Below are 17,190 nucleotides of genomic sequence, written 5' to 3' on the forward strand. Positions count from 1 at the left end.
AATGAGGACTTTCCAGTTAAGAGATGATTTAATGATCAGTATGATTTCAATAATCTCAAACTTTAAGTAAGGTAGCCTGTGGTAACTCAAATGCAGTTTTATTCAGCCCACTCCATCTTTGACTTAATAGTTTTAAGCCTGAGGGAGAAATATATTCAATGCCCTGGAACAACAACAGTCAGAAAACTAACAGCAGTACATTTTCATAAATCAAGAACTATATATATATATATATATATATATATATATATATATATATATATATATATATATATATATATATATATATATATTATAGCCTTCTATAAAACACACTTTAAAACTTGCTTTCCTCACATTGTAACTGCAGATTCACCGAAAAGGCAGCTTTCATAATTCCTGAGTTTCAGAAACAGTACCTCATTTGTAAGAAACCTGAGAGTTATTAAAATCACTTAAGCACTGAAAGCCAAACAGGCCTTCCTCAAAATAAGTGAATCAGTGGCACCATCAAAATGAAATTATAACATACATCTCCTAGAATATTCTGCTACCGAGACCTTTATATGGAAGCTTATCACCTTGGACACTGGAGCACAGCAGAGCATGCACATATTACTGACGACTTTCTTTTGTACAGGAATACTGGCCACACATATATGCAACTACATATCAACTACAGCAAGAGTTCTTGAACATATGTTAAGTTTCAATTTTATAATGAACAACAGTATTTTACAAACTGCCTCAGTATAGATAAAATGCCTGAAACGTTAATGTCATAATATATATCCTTATGATTCATATTCTAGTACTTTAAGATCTTCAAGCAGATCTTGGGCGAGCATTTGTAAATCTGTGTTGCGGCTCTTTGACAGCATAACAATACGTGTAAATGGTAGAGTGTCACGCAACTCGGAAGCAGACTTTGTAAAAACGTCAGGCTCTAAAATCACAGACTGGAGAAGCCGTAGAACATGAAGACATACTTCAGGGTCTGGATCTAGGAATAAAAGAGAAAGTCTAGTTAAACTGTTAGCATGTACAAAGCAAGAGATCCCTAAACAATCACCCCATATTAAGGCTTTCTAAGGTCAGCTTTGCCCACTCTCATTTCCCTTATGTATTACTTAGGAGTACGCCTTTGTTGTGTAACAAATCAGTGTTTATCCTGGCCCTGGTACTGCCCAGGGCCATGACCACAAGCTGCCACCCCCCCCCCACCAACCAAGTTGCCACCCCACCCACTGGCGGCCCAGGGAGGCCACACGCAGCCTCCCCGACCCTCCAAAAGCATTGTAAAGCCCTCGGAGGGCCAAAAAACATCACTTACATTTCACTTCTGGTTTTTATGCCCTTAGAAGGCATTCTGAAGGCCAGGGAAACCTCCCCAGCCCTCAGAAGGCCTTCTAAGGTCTTAAAAATGTGAAACCGGAAGTGATTTTTTTCAACCCTCCAAGGGCTTTATAAGGCCTTCAGACGGCCAGGGAGGCAGCGAACTACTTCCCCAGTCCTCAGAACGCCTCTGGGTGAAAGGCCCTCAGGGAGTGGGCCTCAGATTGGCACACCGGCTGACTGACTGCTGCGGGGTGGATGGCAGCGCGGCCCAACCCCGACAAGCTCAACACCAGGGGCATTTGTCCCCTTGCCCCCCTCAGGTATGCCACAATAATAAATGAAAACTTGAAACAAATGGAGTCACTTGATTTAATTTGTTACAGTAAAGAAATGAATACATTAGGCACAAATGAGTTCAGAATGGTCACACATTCATTTCAGTTCATTTGTTTTCAGACAGCAGTTCAACCATAATAGGTCAAATGGAAGTTACAAGGGAGGAGAGAAAACAGAAAAATGGTGAGTGACACTGCAAACAATCCAATCTTCAACTTAAGCACATTTTGACAAAGTGTAACATTATAATAGGTATAAGTATGATACGTAAAGGGAGGGACTTGTAATAGTCTCTAAAAAAGGCTGGCTGGTTTTTCTGTCCTTGCAAGTTCTTTTCCTGAGACTGAGCATTTGCAGATTCCTCTCCGGTTGTTCTTTAGGCATCAACAGTTCCCAGTCACTTCTTACAGTTACTAAACATTTCACAATGTGGTTTCCAACTTCACCCATTCTGCTTTGCTTAGTTGTTTTATTATTAAGAAAATGTATATAGGTGGCCCTCGTTATCTGTAAATTTAGTACCCACAAATTTAGTACCCGCAAATTTAGTACCTGTTTAAATGGGGGTTAGTATCTACCCCTCAGTGTGATTGCGGGTTTTCCCACCAAACGATGTACCACATTATGTCTGGCTGCAAACTGAGGGCATATACTGGCCCATGGTCTGACTTTTTTCTATGAAGGTTACTCTGTCCTTGAATGGCTGCATGAACTGGACATTGATATTTGATCTAGTGTAACCGATATATAAGTCCATGTATTATATGCCATACGTTAAATAAATAAATAAAATACCCACAGATTTCATAATCCAAACCCGCGGTGAAGGGCCCAACTCAACCCTCCAAATGCGACAAGAGCTATGTTCCAGTTGCGGCCAGAGGGTGTTCCGAGGCCTACCGAGGCTGTGCGTATCTGCCCGTGGCCTCTGTGGGCCTCAGAATGTCCATTTTGGGCAAAAAAGAGCAACTTCAGTTCCTTGTGAAAACCAGAAGTGACATTTATATCCCTTTAAAAGGTATTCTAAGGGCCAGGGAGGCCGGGTATTCACTATCACTAACACATTCCTGCCTACTCTTGGAACACAGAAATATGAAGTGTGGGTATACTCCCCTCTTTCCAAGAAAAGTTAACCATGTCTTGCCTGTTCCCTGCAATGAATATATTAATAGCGCTCCAATATTAATGTTAAAAGGAGAACTTTCTTGAGTTCTTTAAACAACTTCACTTACAAGTGGTGATATTTTATCACTTTTGAATTTTTGGGGTCTGAAAGAATAAGTCTTGGGATACGATGCTTTTGATTTTTTGCATTTGTTTGGAAAGTGAGGTGGCTAAGTTGCTTGCCCCTGCATTTCAATAAGAGGGGGAGACCCTTTACAAGGCTGCCTCTGGGACTTCTTACCACTTGAGGAAGTATAGAGCACAAAATAATGTCTTTCAAAAGGACTACTGCAGAAACATTTTTGGCGATTAAAAAAATCTATTTAAAATAATATAATCTGGATACTTATATATGCTTGCGATGTGGAATAGCATACATAATCTAATCTTATCAGAATTATAACTGGCACAATTTTGAACAACATACTGACAATCTACCTTAACTTCTCCAACAATCTCTTGCCAGTGCCTGTTTGATGTCACTAGTACAAGCAGCTGATAACGCAGCAGGATGTCCAAGTCACATGTGTCATTAGCAATACACTCTCAGATGAACTGCTCTCTTTAATGGGGCTTAAGCAACTGCATTACATCACTGCTAATCTGCAATATGCTCTAGAAACATACTGTGAGTTCAGTTCACACGTGCCTGTAACATTCTTTGGTCACCAGAGGCAGGATTTATCATGCTAACAAAAAACACATACCAAGTTCAACCCTGACTAATTTACAAGTTTCCCATTTCCCCCACTGCCACTATTTTAAAATAACTTCATACTATCTATAAGCGAGTTACATTATGAACTGCCCATGGACAACCCACCTGAGACGGAGATTCTATGGGAGGTAATCTTAATTAATTCAGTGAGATTTACATCCAAGTAAGCATGCACATGGTCAAGTTGCAATACAGACTGTAGTCTTCAAGAGTAAAGTCACAGCAGCTTTCACTGCTAACTTAAAATTGAGTCAAGGAACATCCGCTAAAATTGAGTGTTGGGAGAGTTAGGACTGCTTTACTCACCGTGTAGTCAGTCTGTGGAATTGCTTGCCACAGGATGTGGTGATGGCATCTGGCCTAGGTGCCTTTAAAAAGGGGACTGAACAAATTTCTGAAGGAAAAGGCCATCACGGGTTACAAGACATGATGTGTATGTAAAACCACCTGATTTTAGAAGTGGGTTACTGCAGAATGCCAGATGCAAGGGATGGCACCAGGATGCAGGTCTCTTGTTGTCTTGTGTGCTCCCTGAGGCATTTGGTGGGCCACGGTATGATACAGGAAGCTGGACTAGATGGGCCTATGGCCTGATCCTGCGGGGCTGTTCTAATGTATGTAATGCAAGGGAGACCCTGGGCTAGCAACAAATGGGTGTGATATGGTATGAGTCTGAGAAGCTTGAGAAGAGAGTGTGGGGATGGTGCATTGAAAGGGAGCTACCTTGAAAAAGAGTGGGAATTTGTATGTAGTAGAATCTTCCTTTAGAAGTCTGTATTTTTTGTTTTCGGATTTTAACTTTGTTATCCTTTGTTTCTTTTAGAACATGGGCTTTCAGGGTAGAACAGCTTTGACAAAAGCAGATTTGCACCCTGAGTTCTGAAGGTATATGGGACACACAAAAATCTAAAAAAGCAGTAATCTTAATTTCATTTTTACAATAAGCTTTACAATAAGTCAGAACTGATATTTGGTACAGAAAATGAATCCCTGAACATATTTGTGGTGAGATAGGTATCATTTCTGCTCATGAGATGAGCTGTTCCCATGTTCCTGAGAAATACCACACATTATGTCAGGTCCAGGCAAGCAGGCAGAATTTTCCATCTATCTGCTAATGAGATTATTTCATCAGTGGGATGAAATGTTGAGAAGAAGGCCCCATTAACCTGCAGCATTTGAAGCTTTCAAATATTTTCCTAAGTGATGCTCCAGACTCCACATGGGGTGGTTATGAGCTGGAAGTTATGCAAGTGTACACAAGGGGCGGTATAGCAGAGCACACTATAAGAACAGAAATCACAAGGGCATGAACTGCAGCCTGCAATAAGAGATTTGACAAATATGTTTGGGAACCTCTGGTCTATTATTTATCTATTCCACTAACATACATGTTTACTTGGAAGTAAGCCTCATTTGGTTCAATGGAGCTTACTCCCAGATAGGTGTGCTTACGATTTACCCTAAGTTCAGCTGAACTGCCTTGACTAGGAAGTAAGCAAACGTCTCTCACCCCAATATAAGCAGAAAACTTCACATACTCCAGTGGTTTGGAAGACATTTTGATTGGGAGGGGTCCTTTTTAGAATCAGAGTTAAGCAGGTACTGTATCATTTGAAAATTCTGTATTTCAGTGGTTTTACAGAATTTTTAGTTATGTTTTAACACATTTTCATTTTAGCATTCCACACACCCCACTCCTGCAGGACAGAGCAAGCTAGAAATTCAACAAACTAACCGAATACAATAAGTAAACAACTCAAGCTATCAGTTCACAAACTTGCCAGTCCAGCACATATATGTCCATATGAGAGGCAGACCTCTGAGAGAGGGGGGTTTGAAAGAGGGGTCAAACTTTTAGACTCATCTGTCCATGAACACTTGCAGTGTTATACTGTATTTTTAGAAGAAGCCAACATGTTTAATTAAACACTAAATTATATTAAATATGTCATTTCCAGCAAAAGTAATTTCTTTGTTCTGCTGCTACATTTTGAAGGGCAATGTAAAAATTCTAAACTCATAATTGGACCCTATGCATGCTTATTCACTATAAAATCTCATCAAGGAGATCTGCTCCCTAATAAGAGTGTGGATAGAATAGCAGCAGTGGCATACTAGGCTGGCTGAGGGGGGATGTGGACCACACCAGGTGAAATCTCTGAAAGGGGTGACACCAGAGGCCCCACGATGTGCAGCTGGTCTGGGAGTGCTGCAATGAGCTGGCCAGTCTGGAGGTGCTGCATCAGGCAGCTGGCCCAGCAACATCATGGCAAGCAGCTGGTTTGGAAAGCTGGCCTCTTTCTTGCTAGAGAACAGGGCTGGAGTGAGACTGGAAGGGGACAGGGCAATGGGGGTGACACCACTGGCACACTGGGTGACACCAAGAACAGTGATGCCACTCAACGGCAGCCTTAAGACACAAAAAAGTGTGATAATTTTTATATATGTCAGAGCTATTCAAACTGGGGTGTCATGACGCCCCAGCCTGACAGCCCTAACCTCTGGTATGTACTCACCAGTCCCTGCAGCCACTCAGCAGCAGCCTATAATTAGCCCATGAATCAGTTTTATTCTGAATATTTATTTACTTCAGTACAATACTGAAAACGCCACAGAAGTTTTTCTGAAGACGTAAATAACATTTCTTGGATTATTCTGGTGACTATCTTATATGGTTACAAATGAATGGGGGTAAAACTCAAAGATGCAAATACAGAAGGACATTACCTGCCATACAGCTTATCATACCTTAAGAACACCAGTAGTATTACTTGACCCTGACCCTTAGCAGTATCTGACTACATGGCCTTTTCATTTTGTAAGAAAGAAGGCACACATAAAATCAGAATCTAAACTTTAAATTCATCTGACCTTTGTATCAGAGGTTTTCAGCCTGTGGGAGCAGACAGATGATATACTCAATTGAAACGTGTATCCTTCCCCCCTCCCCACATAACTCATTCTGCCTCTTATATAGCCCATCCTTACTTTTCCATCTATTATTTCTGTGTTTCTAAAACATGGCTTTTTTTTGCAAATTATATGTTATTGAGAGCACGGTGTTTTAATTAAATGCAGAAAGACATATTGTTATTATCAGCATTTGGCTAAAGACGAAGCACATTGAGAACTTCAGATGAATATTCACATATCTGTTACATAGCAAGAGCATTACATGATATTTTATTAAGAAAAGGCTTACCATTCAGGAGCCACCAGAGTAATGGGAAGAATCTTGGGCTTTCACTGATGTACTTCAAGCCTTTTATGTTGATACTTATGTTGTATAAAGACATCAGCATCAGTCTGCAATATAAATTTAACAAGTGACTGAACTGCACAGATCTGCACTCCACTAAAATATATGCACAACTTACTTCCAACGAACCTCAGGAACTTTTACTTTATTGCCCACATTCAAAAAAGCAGAGACGTAGTCGAATACTTGAGACAACTCTTACACCAAAATAACCCTGTGTGTTTGAATTAATTCAATCTGTACATTGTAATAATGCAATGTCAGGAAATCTGTCAAAAGTAAAATCTCACTGAACTGGCTGGAGGAGTTCACGTGAACACAGCCTTAAATGAACACATAACACAATCCGTGAAATCCTCTTAATTGGGACTCCCCAGTGGATAGCCTATCATCCTGATTAAGTTACTTACTCTGACAAACAGAAAAGGGTACTTAAAAAAAATTAGCTTGAGGATGCTTAATTTAAAATCCTGACACACACTACAAATCTCAAGACAATTTCATCCTGTTTTTCATTTTCATCTTTATAGCTTCAACACCTTTATTTTTTTTTAAATCAGCTTCTCTGAATTCTGTGTGCCTTTAAAAATCACTCTGCACTACTTCACTGTAATCCAGCTGATCTTCTTATCCAAAAAACAGTAGTTCTCACTCGGCTGCAGTAAAGTTAGAGCCCAATCCTATGCCTGTCTACTGAGAAGTAAGTCCCATTATAGTCAGTGGATTTTACTTGAAGGAAAGTGCAGACAGGATTACAGCCTCTGTCCTTCCATTTAGCACATTAAATTGAAAATTCCAATAAAAACAGCCCCATTCTTATTGCTCACTAGATATAATGCTACTTGAGACACCAGTTGCATAAGACGTAAGGTAGATTAATGATGCCCTGTTTTATGTACTCAGAACTGACATTTACTTCTCAGATGGTGAGCTGGTGTCTAGGCTTTATGGTATAGCCCAGGGATCTCTAAACTTTTCGGCCAAAGGGCCATATCAAATATCTGGCAGCGTCAAGGGCCAGGAAAAAATTTTTTTTAATATAAAATTTAAATAAATACATTAGAGATAGAACTTAGATGAATGAATGGGCTCAAATTTGTAGGATTTTTCCAAGCACCAACTCACACTAAAGAAATAAAGCACACACCTAAATGGACCCCCATTCCCCCACCCCACAAGTACAGCTCCAGTTTTGTTTGGGTAACTGTGCCAGAGGTTCTCAGGGTACCAGAGGCTGGCCACAGGCCACATCTGGATCCCGGGCCAGGGTTTGGAGACCCCTGGTATATGCCTATACCACATCAGGCTGCAGAGTCGGGTCTCACACAATCAAATGTTACTGCATCTTCAAAATAATAGTTGGTTCTCATTTTCCACTTAGGTTAGGTTCCTTTAAAACCTAGTGGATATTGAATTAGCAGATATTGAATCATTGAGCCTATGGGAAAAGTGGGGTTTGATTCCAGGGGATCCTCTTCATCACACACTCTATGAACTTTATGAACCAGAATCTTAACTTGAAGTCTATGGGGCTGAGTGACAGTCAGGGCTCATCAACAACTCCAAGATGCTTCCCCCACCGTGCTGGATCTCCCTTGATGCACTGAGAGTTGCTGGCCCAACAACGAGGCCTCGGAGTTCAGCAGTGGGGCGGTTGCTTCACCCATCCTCCTCCTCCCCCACTTGGCTTTTGGCTTTTGCTCCTCCCCAGCACAACCCTCAGGCAGCCTTCAACAGACCTCTCATCATCAGCCTCTAATCATTGCCAGGGTTGTGAAGGTTCAGCTGAAATCTCTGAGTTGGTGCCCAAGATGGTGGGGCAAATCTGGAAGTGGACACAAATGTGTCTGATTCTTCACATGCCAACACCAATGCCTGTTGAATGCAGAAAATTGACCCAATCCAAACAACTTTCAAAAAAATTGGCTGGACATGATTACTGCAATCCCCTCTCCTATTGGCTGTATACTGTAGAGCAGGGGTCTCCAAACATTTTGGCCAGAGGGCCGCATCAAATATCTGGCATGGTGCTGAGGGCCAGAAAAAAAATTTAAATATAAAATTTATATAAATAAATAAGAGATAGAACTTAGAAGAGTGAATAAATGGGCTCATTCATTTAACTTCTCTGGCCATGTATCCAGATGTATCCAGAGCACAGTTCCAGTCATGTTCGGCCAAGTGGACCAGAGGCTTTCAGGGGACAAGAGGCTGGCCGCGGACCGGATTGGGGCTGGCCGCGGGCCACATCTGGACCCCAGGCCGGGGTTTGGAGACCCATGCTGTAGAGGAATCTCTTCCTCTTCCCCCCACATGGTGCCAGAGCTGCCATCTGCTGGTGAGGAGGCCACTCCTCCTCCTCCTGCACCTCTCTCATTTCCACCTGCCTGCTCATAGCTGTGCTAAGCCTCACCCCACCCTGAGTGCACCAACAAAGTATTAGTGGATAACGAGAACAGAGAGCAGATAATGAGAGTAGGTGGCAATTCTGCCCCTCACAGATAAACAAACTGGCAGATAGCGAACTCGCATATAAAGAACAGACTGTAATTTCTATGCATAGAAAACTAGATGCAATAGAGAATGCTTTTGGCCTAGCAATCTCCCCAACACCTAGTTTTCAATGTAGAGTGAATTGGAAGCATTAAAAATGTTAGCCCCCAAGTGCAGTTAGAAATGGCACAGACCACCCACAGATTTACTGTCTCAGTGGAAAGGAGACCTTTTATTCTCAGAAACAGAAATTCTTTAGTATTAGATTCTAAAAGTCATGATCTAAATTAAAAAAAAAAATTTTTTTCTAGTAGCAGACAAAATATATTTAGAAACCCAGTGTTGTACCACTACTGTCAAGAGGCGCCGCCCCGCCCCCCTCCCCCCGTCTGGACCAAGCTCGACATGACAAGAGTGCTCTCTGATCAAGTTGTTACAACTGGTCACTTGGGAGTGCTAATCTTAAGGCTCTTTAGCTGATGATCTCTTGAAGAAATTCCAAATGATACAGAAACTGCATTTCTCCCTTTGTTTGTTGCATCTTATAGTCACAGTGCCAGAACCAGATTGCTAGGTGCCCTGGGGGAAAGCCCTACACTGCGTCCCCCATGGTGCACATTGTCCACTCCAATGGCACATTGGGTGCCTCTTCTGCTACCTATACTGAGAGTTCTGGAGTTGGCACAGTTGGTGGACCTTTTGAAAAGCATGGCCTGGCACCATCCCTGTGTATAGTTTGTAAGCCTAAGAGCAAGATGTGTGTCTTATTTTTATTATTCACAGTGGTGCAGACTGCCACATTTCAGAAAGTGACTAAAAGAATCCCTCAAAAACCTGCCCCACTTTTGAAGTACCCTTTTTATTTTTGTTTTCCTCCTGAATTCCTAAGCTTCTGATATAAACTAAAGGTTCAGTGTGGATCCATGTTTTGTCTCTAAGAGATCTACAGCCAAAACCAAATTTTAATTACCATTAAAAAGATGGAGGACAGCCAAGGCTTACTGGGACACTAGAACCAGCTGCAGAACTTCATCACTGAGCTCCATCAATTCCAACATGATCTCTTGAAGTATCAGGGAGTTTCACATTTAAGCTCCTCCATGTCTAGAGAGCACCAGGTGAATAACTTCAGCATGTAGGAGTCCTGCAGATAAAGAGTCTTCAGAAACTCTGAAAGTGATGCTGTAATCTGATCGTGTAACTGCTCAACTCAGAAGGATGTTGCCACTACCATTAAAGAACTTGCTTCCAGGGCAGTTTGCTTCTCATGGAGCTGCTGCCCAGTTCACTACTTCAACTGTATTGCTTAACTTCACGAAGGCAGGGTCAGGTAGGGTGAAAAGCAGAGGAGTTGTTTTGTGGTCATGTAATCTCTCTCACTCTCTCTTTGGCCTAGCCAAGAGCTTTAGCAAGAAGTGCTGTGAAGGAGAACACAGACCAGTTTTGTAAGGAAGTCCCTCTTTTAGGAGGAAGTAATCAATCCTAATCCTGCCTTCGGTCATAACAGAGAGGGCGACTTCCCAGCAAACCAGCCTGTTGACCTGTTTTGGAGGAAGAACAGACCCACGTATGTGGGAGGGGACTTATCTGGCTGCCTTCCAAAGACAGAGGAAGCAGCCCAAGTCATCACATGACACATTCTAAAGGCTCCCCTCCTTTCAACCTGCTGGTTAAAAGAAAATAATTCAAGATAATGCAGTCTTTAATAGTATTTCTCCTACTACCCCGCTATGATTGTGGGAGGAGGAAGTTTACTGTTTAGCCTGTTCAGCCTGTAATAATAGAGATGTTCCTGCATCTATTGGAATAGTACTGAATTTAGTTTATTCTGAAGATGGATATTACTTTAAAAAATAAGAAAACTATTATCTTATTAACTATTTTATAATGGTTATAAAACTATTATAACTATTAATAGTTATAAATATATAACTATTAAACTATTATTACCACAAAGGTCATTAAACAGTGTAAAAAAGGAAAGACTTGTAGTTATCCAGTTTATTGACTGAAGATAAGAATGAAGACAGCTTAAAAACTGAAACAACCTGATCCATCGATATTCATGATGTGTGTTTCATGATGCGAGAGTTTCAAATGAGACAGGAATTGTAATGCTCAACAAAATTTAGAATACAAAACAATTCAAAGCAGAGAGAAAAACATTTTTATGATACCATTGATACCCACATCATACTGAAATCATATGGAGAAACTATTCTTCTGAAATCTCACACCTATTAAATTTGAAGTTCATACTATGAGCATGTAAAGTGATTTGTATTTCTAACTAAGTAAAATCAATAAGTGTAAATAAACATTAAAGTAGTGATTCCAACATTAAACAGATAATAAAAACAACTTTTTCCAGTGTAGGAATAGATGTGGAAGCAGGTGTGGCATCGTGGCTTAGAGCCTGAACTGCCAGTTTGAATCTTGCCTCTTTAACAAACTCGTTAAGGGTCCAATCCTATCCAACTTTCCAGCATAGATGCAGCCACAATTCAGTCCTGAGGTAAGGAAACAAATGTTCCATTACCTTGAGCAGACCTCTGTGACAGCTCCCACACCACAGAATACACTGCATAACCCATTGGCACAGCTGCCTTAGGACTGGAAAGTTGGATAAGATTGGGTCCTAAGAGACAAGTCACTCTCTCTCAGTCTCAGCTCCCTACCTACAATATGAGAACAATAATATTACTTACCTTACAGGGTTGTTGTAAGGACTGCATCAAGGAAAGGTGTAAGAAGCACTTTGCATATTCAGTAAAGTGCTATAGAAATATTAAGTATTATTATTAGCAACATTTGTATTAAATTTTAAAAACTTCTTTCTCCACTAATCACTATTCTTGAATCTGAATAATAAAGCTGGGTTGTTTGTTCAGGTGTTAAGGAGAAACTAATCCTGAATTTTGAGGGCTGGCAAAAAAAAAAAGAGCAAGTAAGCCTCCTTTTATTTACATTTTGGAGAGGCCATGGTATATTTGTTCACATTACAAAAAGTCATCCACCATGCCATTATTTTTGCAGTGACAATACTCCTGTCAAACCACTTGTTACTGTTTACACAGCACTCTGAAAATATACACACTGGATAAGTGCTATGCTCAGTAAGCTATTTTCGAAAGCCTCCAGAACTGCACTTCCTAACCAAATGCTTTGCTAACACATCACACAATAAGACAAGATAATTTAATTTTTTTAAACACTTTTTATAATTTTCCCTAGAAATAATATGGATATCTCCACAGTTTCTTGCCATAGAGCAGGGGTGTCCAAAGTTTGTGGCAGGAGGGCCACATCGTCTCCCTGACACTCTGTCAGGGGCCGGGGTGGGGGGGAAGAATTAATTTACATTTAAAATTTGAATAAATTTACATAAGTTGACATAAATGAATATATTAAAGATGAACTTATATGAATGAATGAAGGTCTTGCAAGGCCTATAAAAGGCCTTGCACAAAGCAAGGTTGGCCTTTCTTTTGCTACCGCTACTGCATCATAGATGTGAAACAGCAAGCAGTGGAGGGAGCCCTAATCCCACAGCTCATGCGTGAGGTCAAACAGTCGCCCTCACGCTGAGAGCAGTTGTGTTGGGCCAGTGTGGGCTCCAACAAATCTCTGGAGGGTCAGAGGCTCATTGGAGACTGCTCCCTGAGGGCTGCATTGAGAGGCCTCGAGGGCCGCAAGTGGCCCCAGAGCCGGGGTTTGGGTACCCCTGCCATAGAGGAAGGGAAATTGTGGATGTCACCCAATGGGTTTAAGAACCTGCATTATTTAAATGTATTTGTTGAAAAACATTAAAATAAATTGCTGCTACAACACTGTTGCTATTAACAGTTTTTAATGTTATACATTTTTTTCTTAAGAGCTTTTAAATGCAATCCTATCCACACATATCTGGGAGTAAGCCCCATTGACTATAATGGGACTTACTTCTGAGTAGACATAACTAGGATTCAGCTGCCAGTTTTAAAAATGATTTTGTAAGCTACCACAAGTATAGGACTGAAAGATACAAAAATATTTTAGATCAATTGATAGAATCCCATCTCTGCTGTAAGGTGCAATTTTACTACAGTGATATTTGTTTTGGATAGAAAAGTATGTCAAGGTCTAGTCTGCCACATTAAAGATTGAACAGAGAGCAAATGTAATGTTTGCAGCTCTGAACTTAATCTGGGCAAGCTGAAACCAGTATTCTATTACGCCAATATTCTATTTCTTTATGTATTTGCATTTGCCACCGCAGAGAACAAATAAGCTTTCACTAGTATATCAAGAGATAAAGTGTTATGTTCCTTTAATCATTATTTAATAAAGGGCCTTCTCTGTGGGCTGAGATGAAGAGACTTTTATAAACCCTCTCATCACTGATCCCCTGAGCAACCTTTCAGGGACCACTATGACAATAACAAATATGTCAATCTTATTTAGGTAGTAGTGTTCTGAATAGCCTTTGTTTCCCACATCTAATAGGCTAAGATCATCCATGTGATCAGTCCTCACTCTGAACAGCTTCATTTGCCCTCAGTGGACACAAACCTGACATAAAACAGGTTTGGCAACATCCAGAAACCAGTGGAAGAACATTTCAATCTCCAGGACACACTACTGGCCTTAAAATTATCATGTTACAACAAATGAGTGACAAAGGGAATGTCTAGCAAGAAACTGCTGGAATAGAATTTATCAAAAGATAATCTATTTGTTTGGCTTGAAAAAAGATTGCTTCTTGTCTCACAACATCATTAAATAATTAAGTTCAGCAAAAAAAAATTATCACCTATCATTGCTGATATGATTTATTATTGCACTTAGCTCATAAATTTAACTTAATAAGAACATAAGAACAGCCCCACTGGATCAGGTCATAGGCCCATCTAGTCCAGCTTCCTGTATCTCACAGCAGCCCACCAAATGCCCCAGGGAGCACACCAGATAACAAGAGAACTCATCCTGGTGCCCTCCCTTGCATCTGGCATTCTGACATAACCCATTTCTAAAATCAGGAGGTTGCGCATACACATCATGGCTTGTACCCCATAATGGATTTTTCCTCCAGAAACTTGTCCAATCCCCTTTTAAAGGCGTCTAGGCTAGACGCCAGCACCACATCCTGTGGCAAGGAGTTCCACAGACCGACCACACGCTGAGTAAAGAAATATTTTCTTTTGTCTGTCCTAACCCGCCCAACACTCAATTTTAGTGGATGTCCCCTGGTTCTGGTATTATGTGAGAGTGTAAAGAGCATCTCCCTATCCACTCTGTCCATCCCCTGCATAATTTTGTATGGCTCAGTCATGTCCCCCCTCAGGCGTCTCTTTTCTAGGCTGAAGAGGCCCAAACGCCGTAGCCTTTCCTCATAAGGAAGGTGCCCCAGCCCCGTAATCATCTTAGTCGCTCTCTTTTGCACCTTTTCCATTTCCACTATGTCTTTTTTGAGATGCGGCGACCAGAACTGGACACAATACTCCAGGTGTGGCCTTACCATAGATTTGTACAACGGCATTATAATACCAGCCGTTTTGTTCTCAATACCCTTCCTAATGATCCCAAGCATAGAATTGGCCTTCTTCACCGCTGCCGCACATTGGGTCGACACTTTCATCGACCTGTCCACCACCACCCCAAGATCTCTCTCCTGATCTGTCACAGACAGCTCAGAACCCATCAGCCTATATCTAAAGTTTTGATTTTTTGCCCCAATGTGCATGACTTTACACTTTCTGACATTGAAGCGCATCTGCCATTTTGCTGCCTATTCTGCCAGTCTGGAGAGATCCTTCTGGAGCTCCTCACAATCACTTCTGGTCTTCACCACTCGGAAACGTTTGGTGTCGTCTGCAAACTTAGCCACTTCACTGCTCAACCCTGTCTCCAGGTCATTTATGAAGAGGTTGAAAAGCACCGGTCCCAGGACAGATCCTTGGGGCACACCGCTTTTCACCTCTCTCCATTGTGAAAATTGCCCATTGACACCCACTCTCTGCTTTCTGGCCTCCAACCAGTTCTCAATCCATGAGAGGACCTGTCCTCTAATTCCCTGACTGTGGAGTTTTTTCAGTAGCCTTTGGTGAGGGACCGTGTCAAACGCCTTCTGAAAGTCCAGATATATAATGTCCACGTGTTCTCCCACATCCACATGCCTGTTGACCTTTTCAAAGAATTCTATAAGGTTGGTGAGGCAAGACTTACCCTTACAGAAGCCATGCTGACTCTCCCTCAGCACGGCCTGTTCGTCTATGTGTTTTGAGATCCTATCTTTGATGAGGCATTCCACCATCTTACCCGGTATGGATGTTAGGCTGACCGGCCTATAGTTTCCCGGGTCCCCCCTCTTTCCCTTTTTAAAAATAGGCGTGATATTTGCTATCCTCCAGTCTTCTGGCACCATGGCCGTTTTGAGGGACAAGTTGCATACCTTAGTCAAGAGATCTGCAACTTCATTCTTCAATTCCTTAATAACTCTTGGGTGGATGCCATCAGGGTCTGGTGACTTATTGATCTTTAATTTATCAATGAGGTCTGAAACATCTTCTCTTTTAACCTCTATCTGACTCCTCGGTCAGGAGGGGCCGTTCGGGCAGCGGTATCTGCCCGAGGTCTTCTGCCGTGAAGACAGATGCAAAGAACTCATTTAATTTCTCTGCCATCTCTAAGTCTCCTTTTATCTCCCCTTTCCCTCCCTCACCATCCAGAGGGCCAACCGCTTCTCTGGCAGGTTTCCTGCTTCTAACATATTTGAAGAAGCTTTTATTATTCCCCTTAATGTTGCTGGCCATGCGTTCCTCATAGTCTCGCTTGGCCTCCAGTATCACCTTCTTACATTTCTTTTGCCACAGTTTATGTTCCTTTTTACTCTCCTCATTAGGGCAAGACTTCCATTTACGGAAGGAAGCTTCCTTGCCCCTCACAGCCTCTCTAACTTGGCTGGTTAGCCATGCGGGCACCCTCCTGGATTTAGTGGAACCCTTCTTTCTTTGCGGTATACACCACAAACTTCTTGTATAACTTGCGGTATACAAACGCAAATAGGTATAACTTCTCACCTATTGCCTTTCTTGCATTTCATGGAACTTCCCTTTACAGATCTAAACCAAAGGTGACCATTGTTCCTGCCTCAAATACTTTGATTAGGTCAACTAACAACAATCCTATTCATGTTTACTCAGAAGTAAGTCCAGTTTTGTTCAAAGGAGCTTACTTCCAAATATGCCCATAGGATTATGCTGTAAGTAAATGGCTTTATTGGGTTTCTTGCTGACTGCAACTCTTCTGTCTCACAGTTCTTTGGCCTCTCTTTTTTTCTTTTTCTCAACCCCCATATGGGTGTATCCATACATACGTCTGTTTGCTGAGGATTTCACTTCATGCAACTGAAGATCTGCAGCCCACAAAAAATTGTGCTGAAAGGAGGAGGAATCAAAGGGCCATCTCAGTTCAGTGATCATTTTAGTCACTGAGCACCTTCTCTTCTGTTCAAATGACTGCAGTAGATACGAGGGCTGCAACCAATACCTCTACCTTTGGTTCCTACAGATCACCTGTTTTATCATTAGGTAGGAAAGTGAAAAAACAAGATTGGAACTGAAATGGCAACATGCCTGGAGCTTGTATAACACTACTCTTTCTTCAGGAGAGCAATAAAAAGAGCTGGGAAAATTTGGAAAGGCTAAACTGGTGCCTATAGGTCTCATGCTCTTACAAGTAGAAGGAGCAATCTAATAGGTTTGTGTGTCTCCCAGATGATATACTCAACTGGCAGGCAAATTAAACAAGTTCTCTACTGGGAATAAGCAGGCATATTTTATTCTGCCACCCACTACCTGCACCTTTGCCTAACCATTCATTTTCCTCTCTGGCCTCTGATTCTTCTGAGTCAGAGCAATAT

The 17,190-nt window shown here is 41.5% G+C and overlaps 1 protein-coding gene across 5 annotated transcripts in view; it reads right to left on the bottom strand.

Annotated features, from left to right (window-relative positions):
• Window positions 1–286: 286 nt before the first annotated feature.
• The window catches only part of HSF2BP (heat shock transcription factor 2 binding protein), a 42,381-nt gene continuing 25,477 nt past the window's right edge, over window positions 287–17,190 (bottom strand). For all 5 annotated transcript variants that reach the window (XM_066622104.1, XM_066622107.1, XM_066622105.1 and 2 more), the window contains 2 exons: window positions 6,741–6,844; window positions 287–982 (listed from right to left, as the gene is read on the bottom strand). In XM_066622104.1, the coding sequence (XP_066478201.1) occupies window positions 774–982; window positions 6,741–6,844 (313 nt within the window). In that variant the 3' untranslated portion in view covers window positions 287–773. The remainder of the gene's footprint in view (window positions 983–6,740; window positions 6,845–17,190) is intronic.

Source organism: Tiliqua scincoides, chromosome 3, assembly GCF_035046505.1.
Source record: "Tiliqua scincoides isolate rTilSci1 chromosome 3, rTilSci1.hap2, whole genome shotgun sequence".
Taxonomy (NCBI): Eukaryota; Metazoa; Chordata; class Lepidosauria; order Squamata; family Scincidae; genus Tiliqua; species Tiliqua scincoides.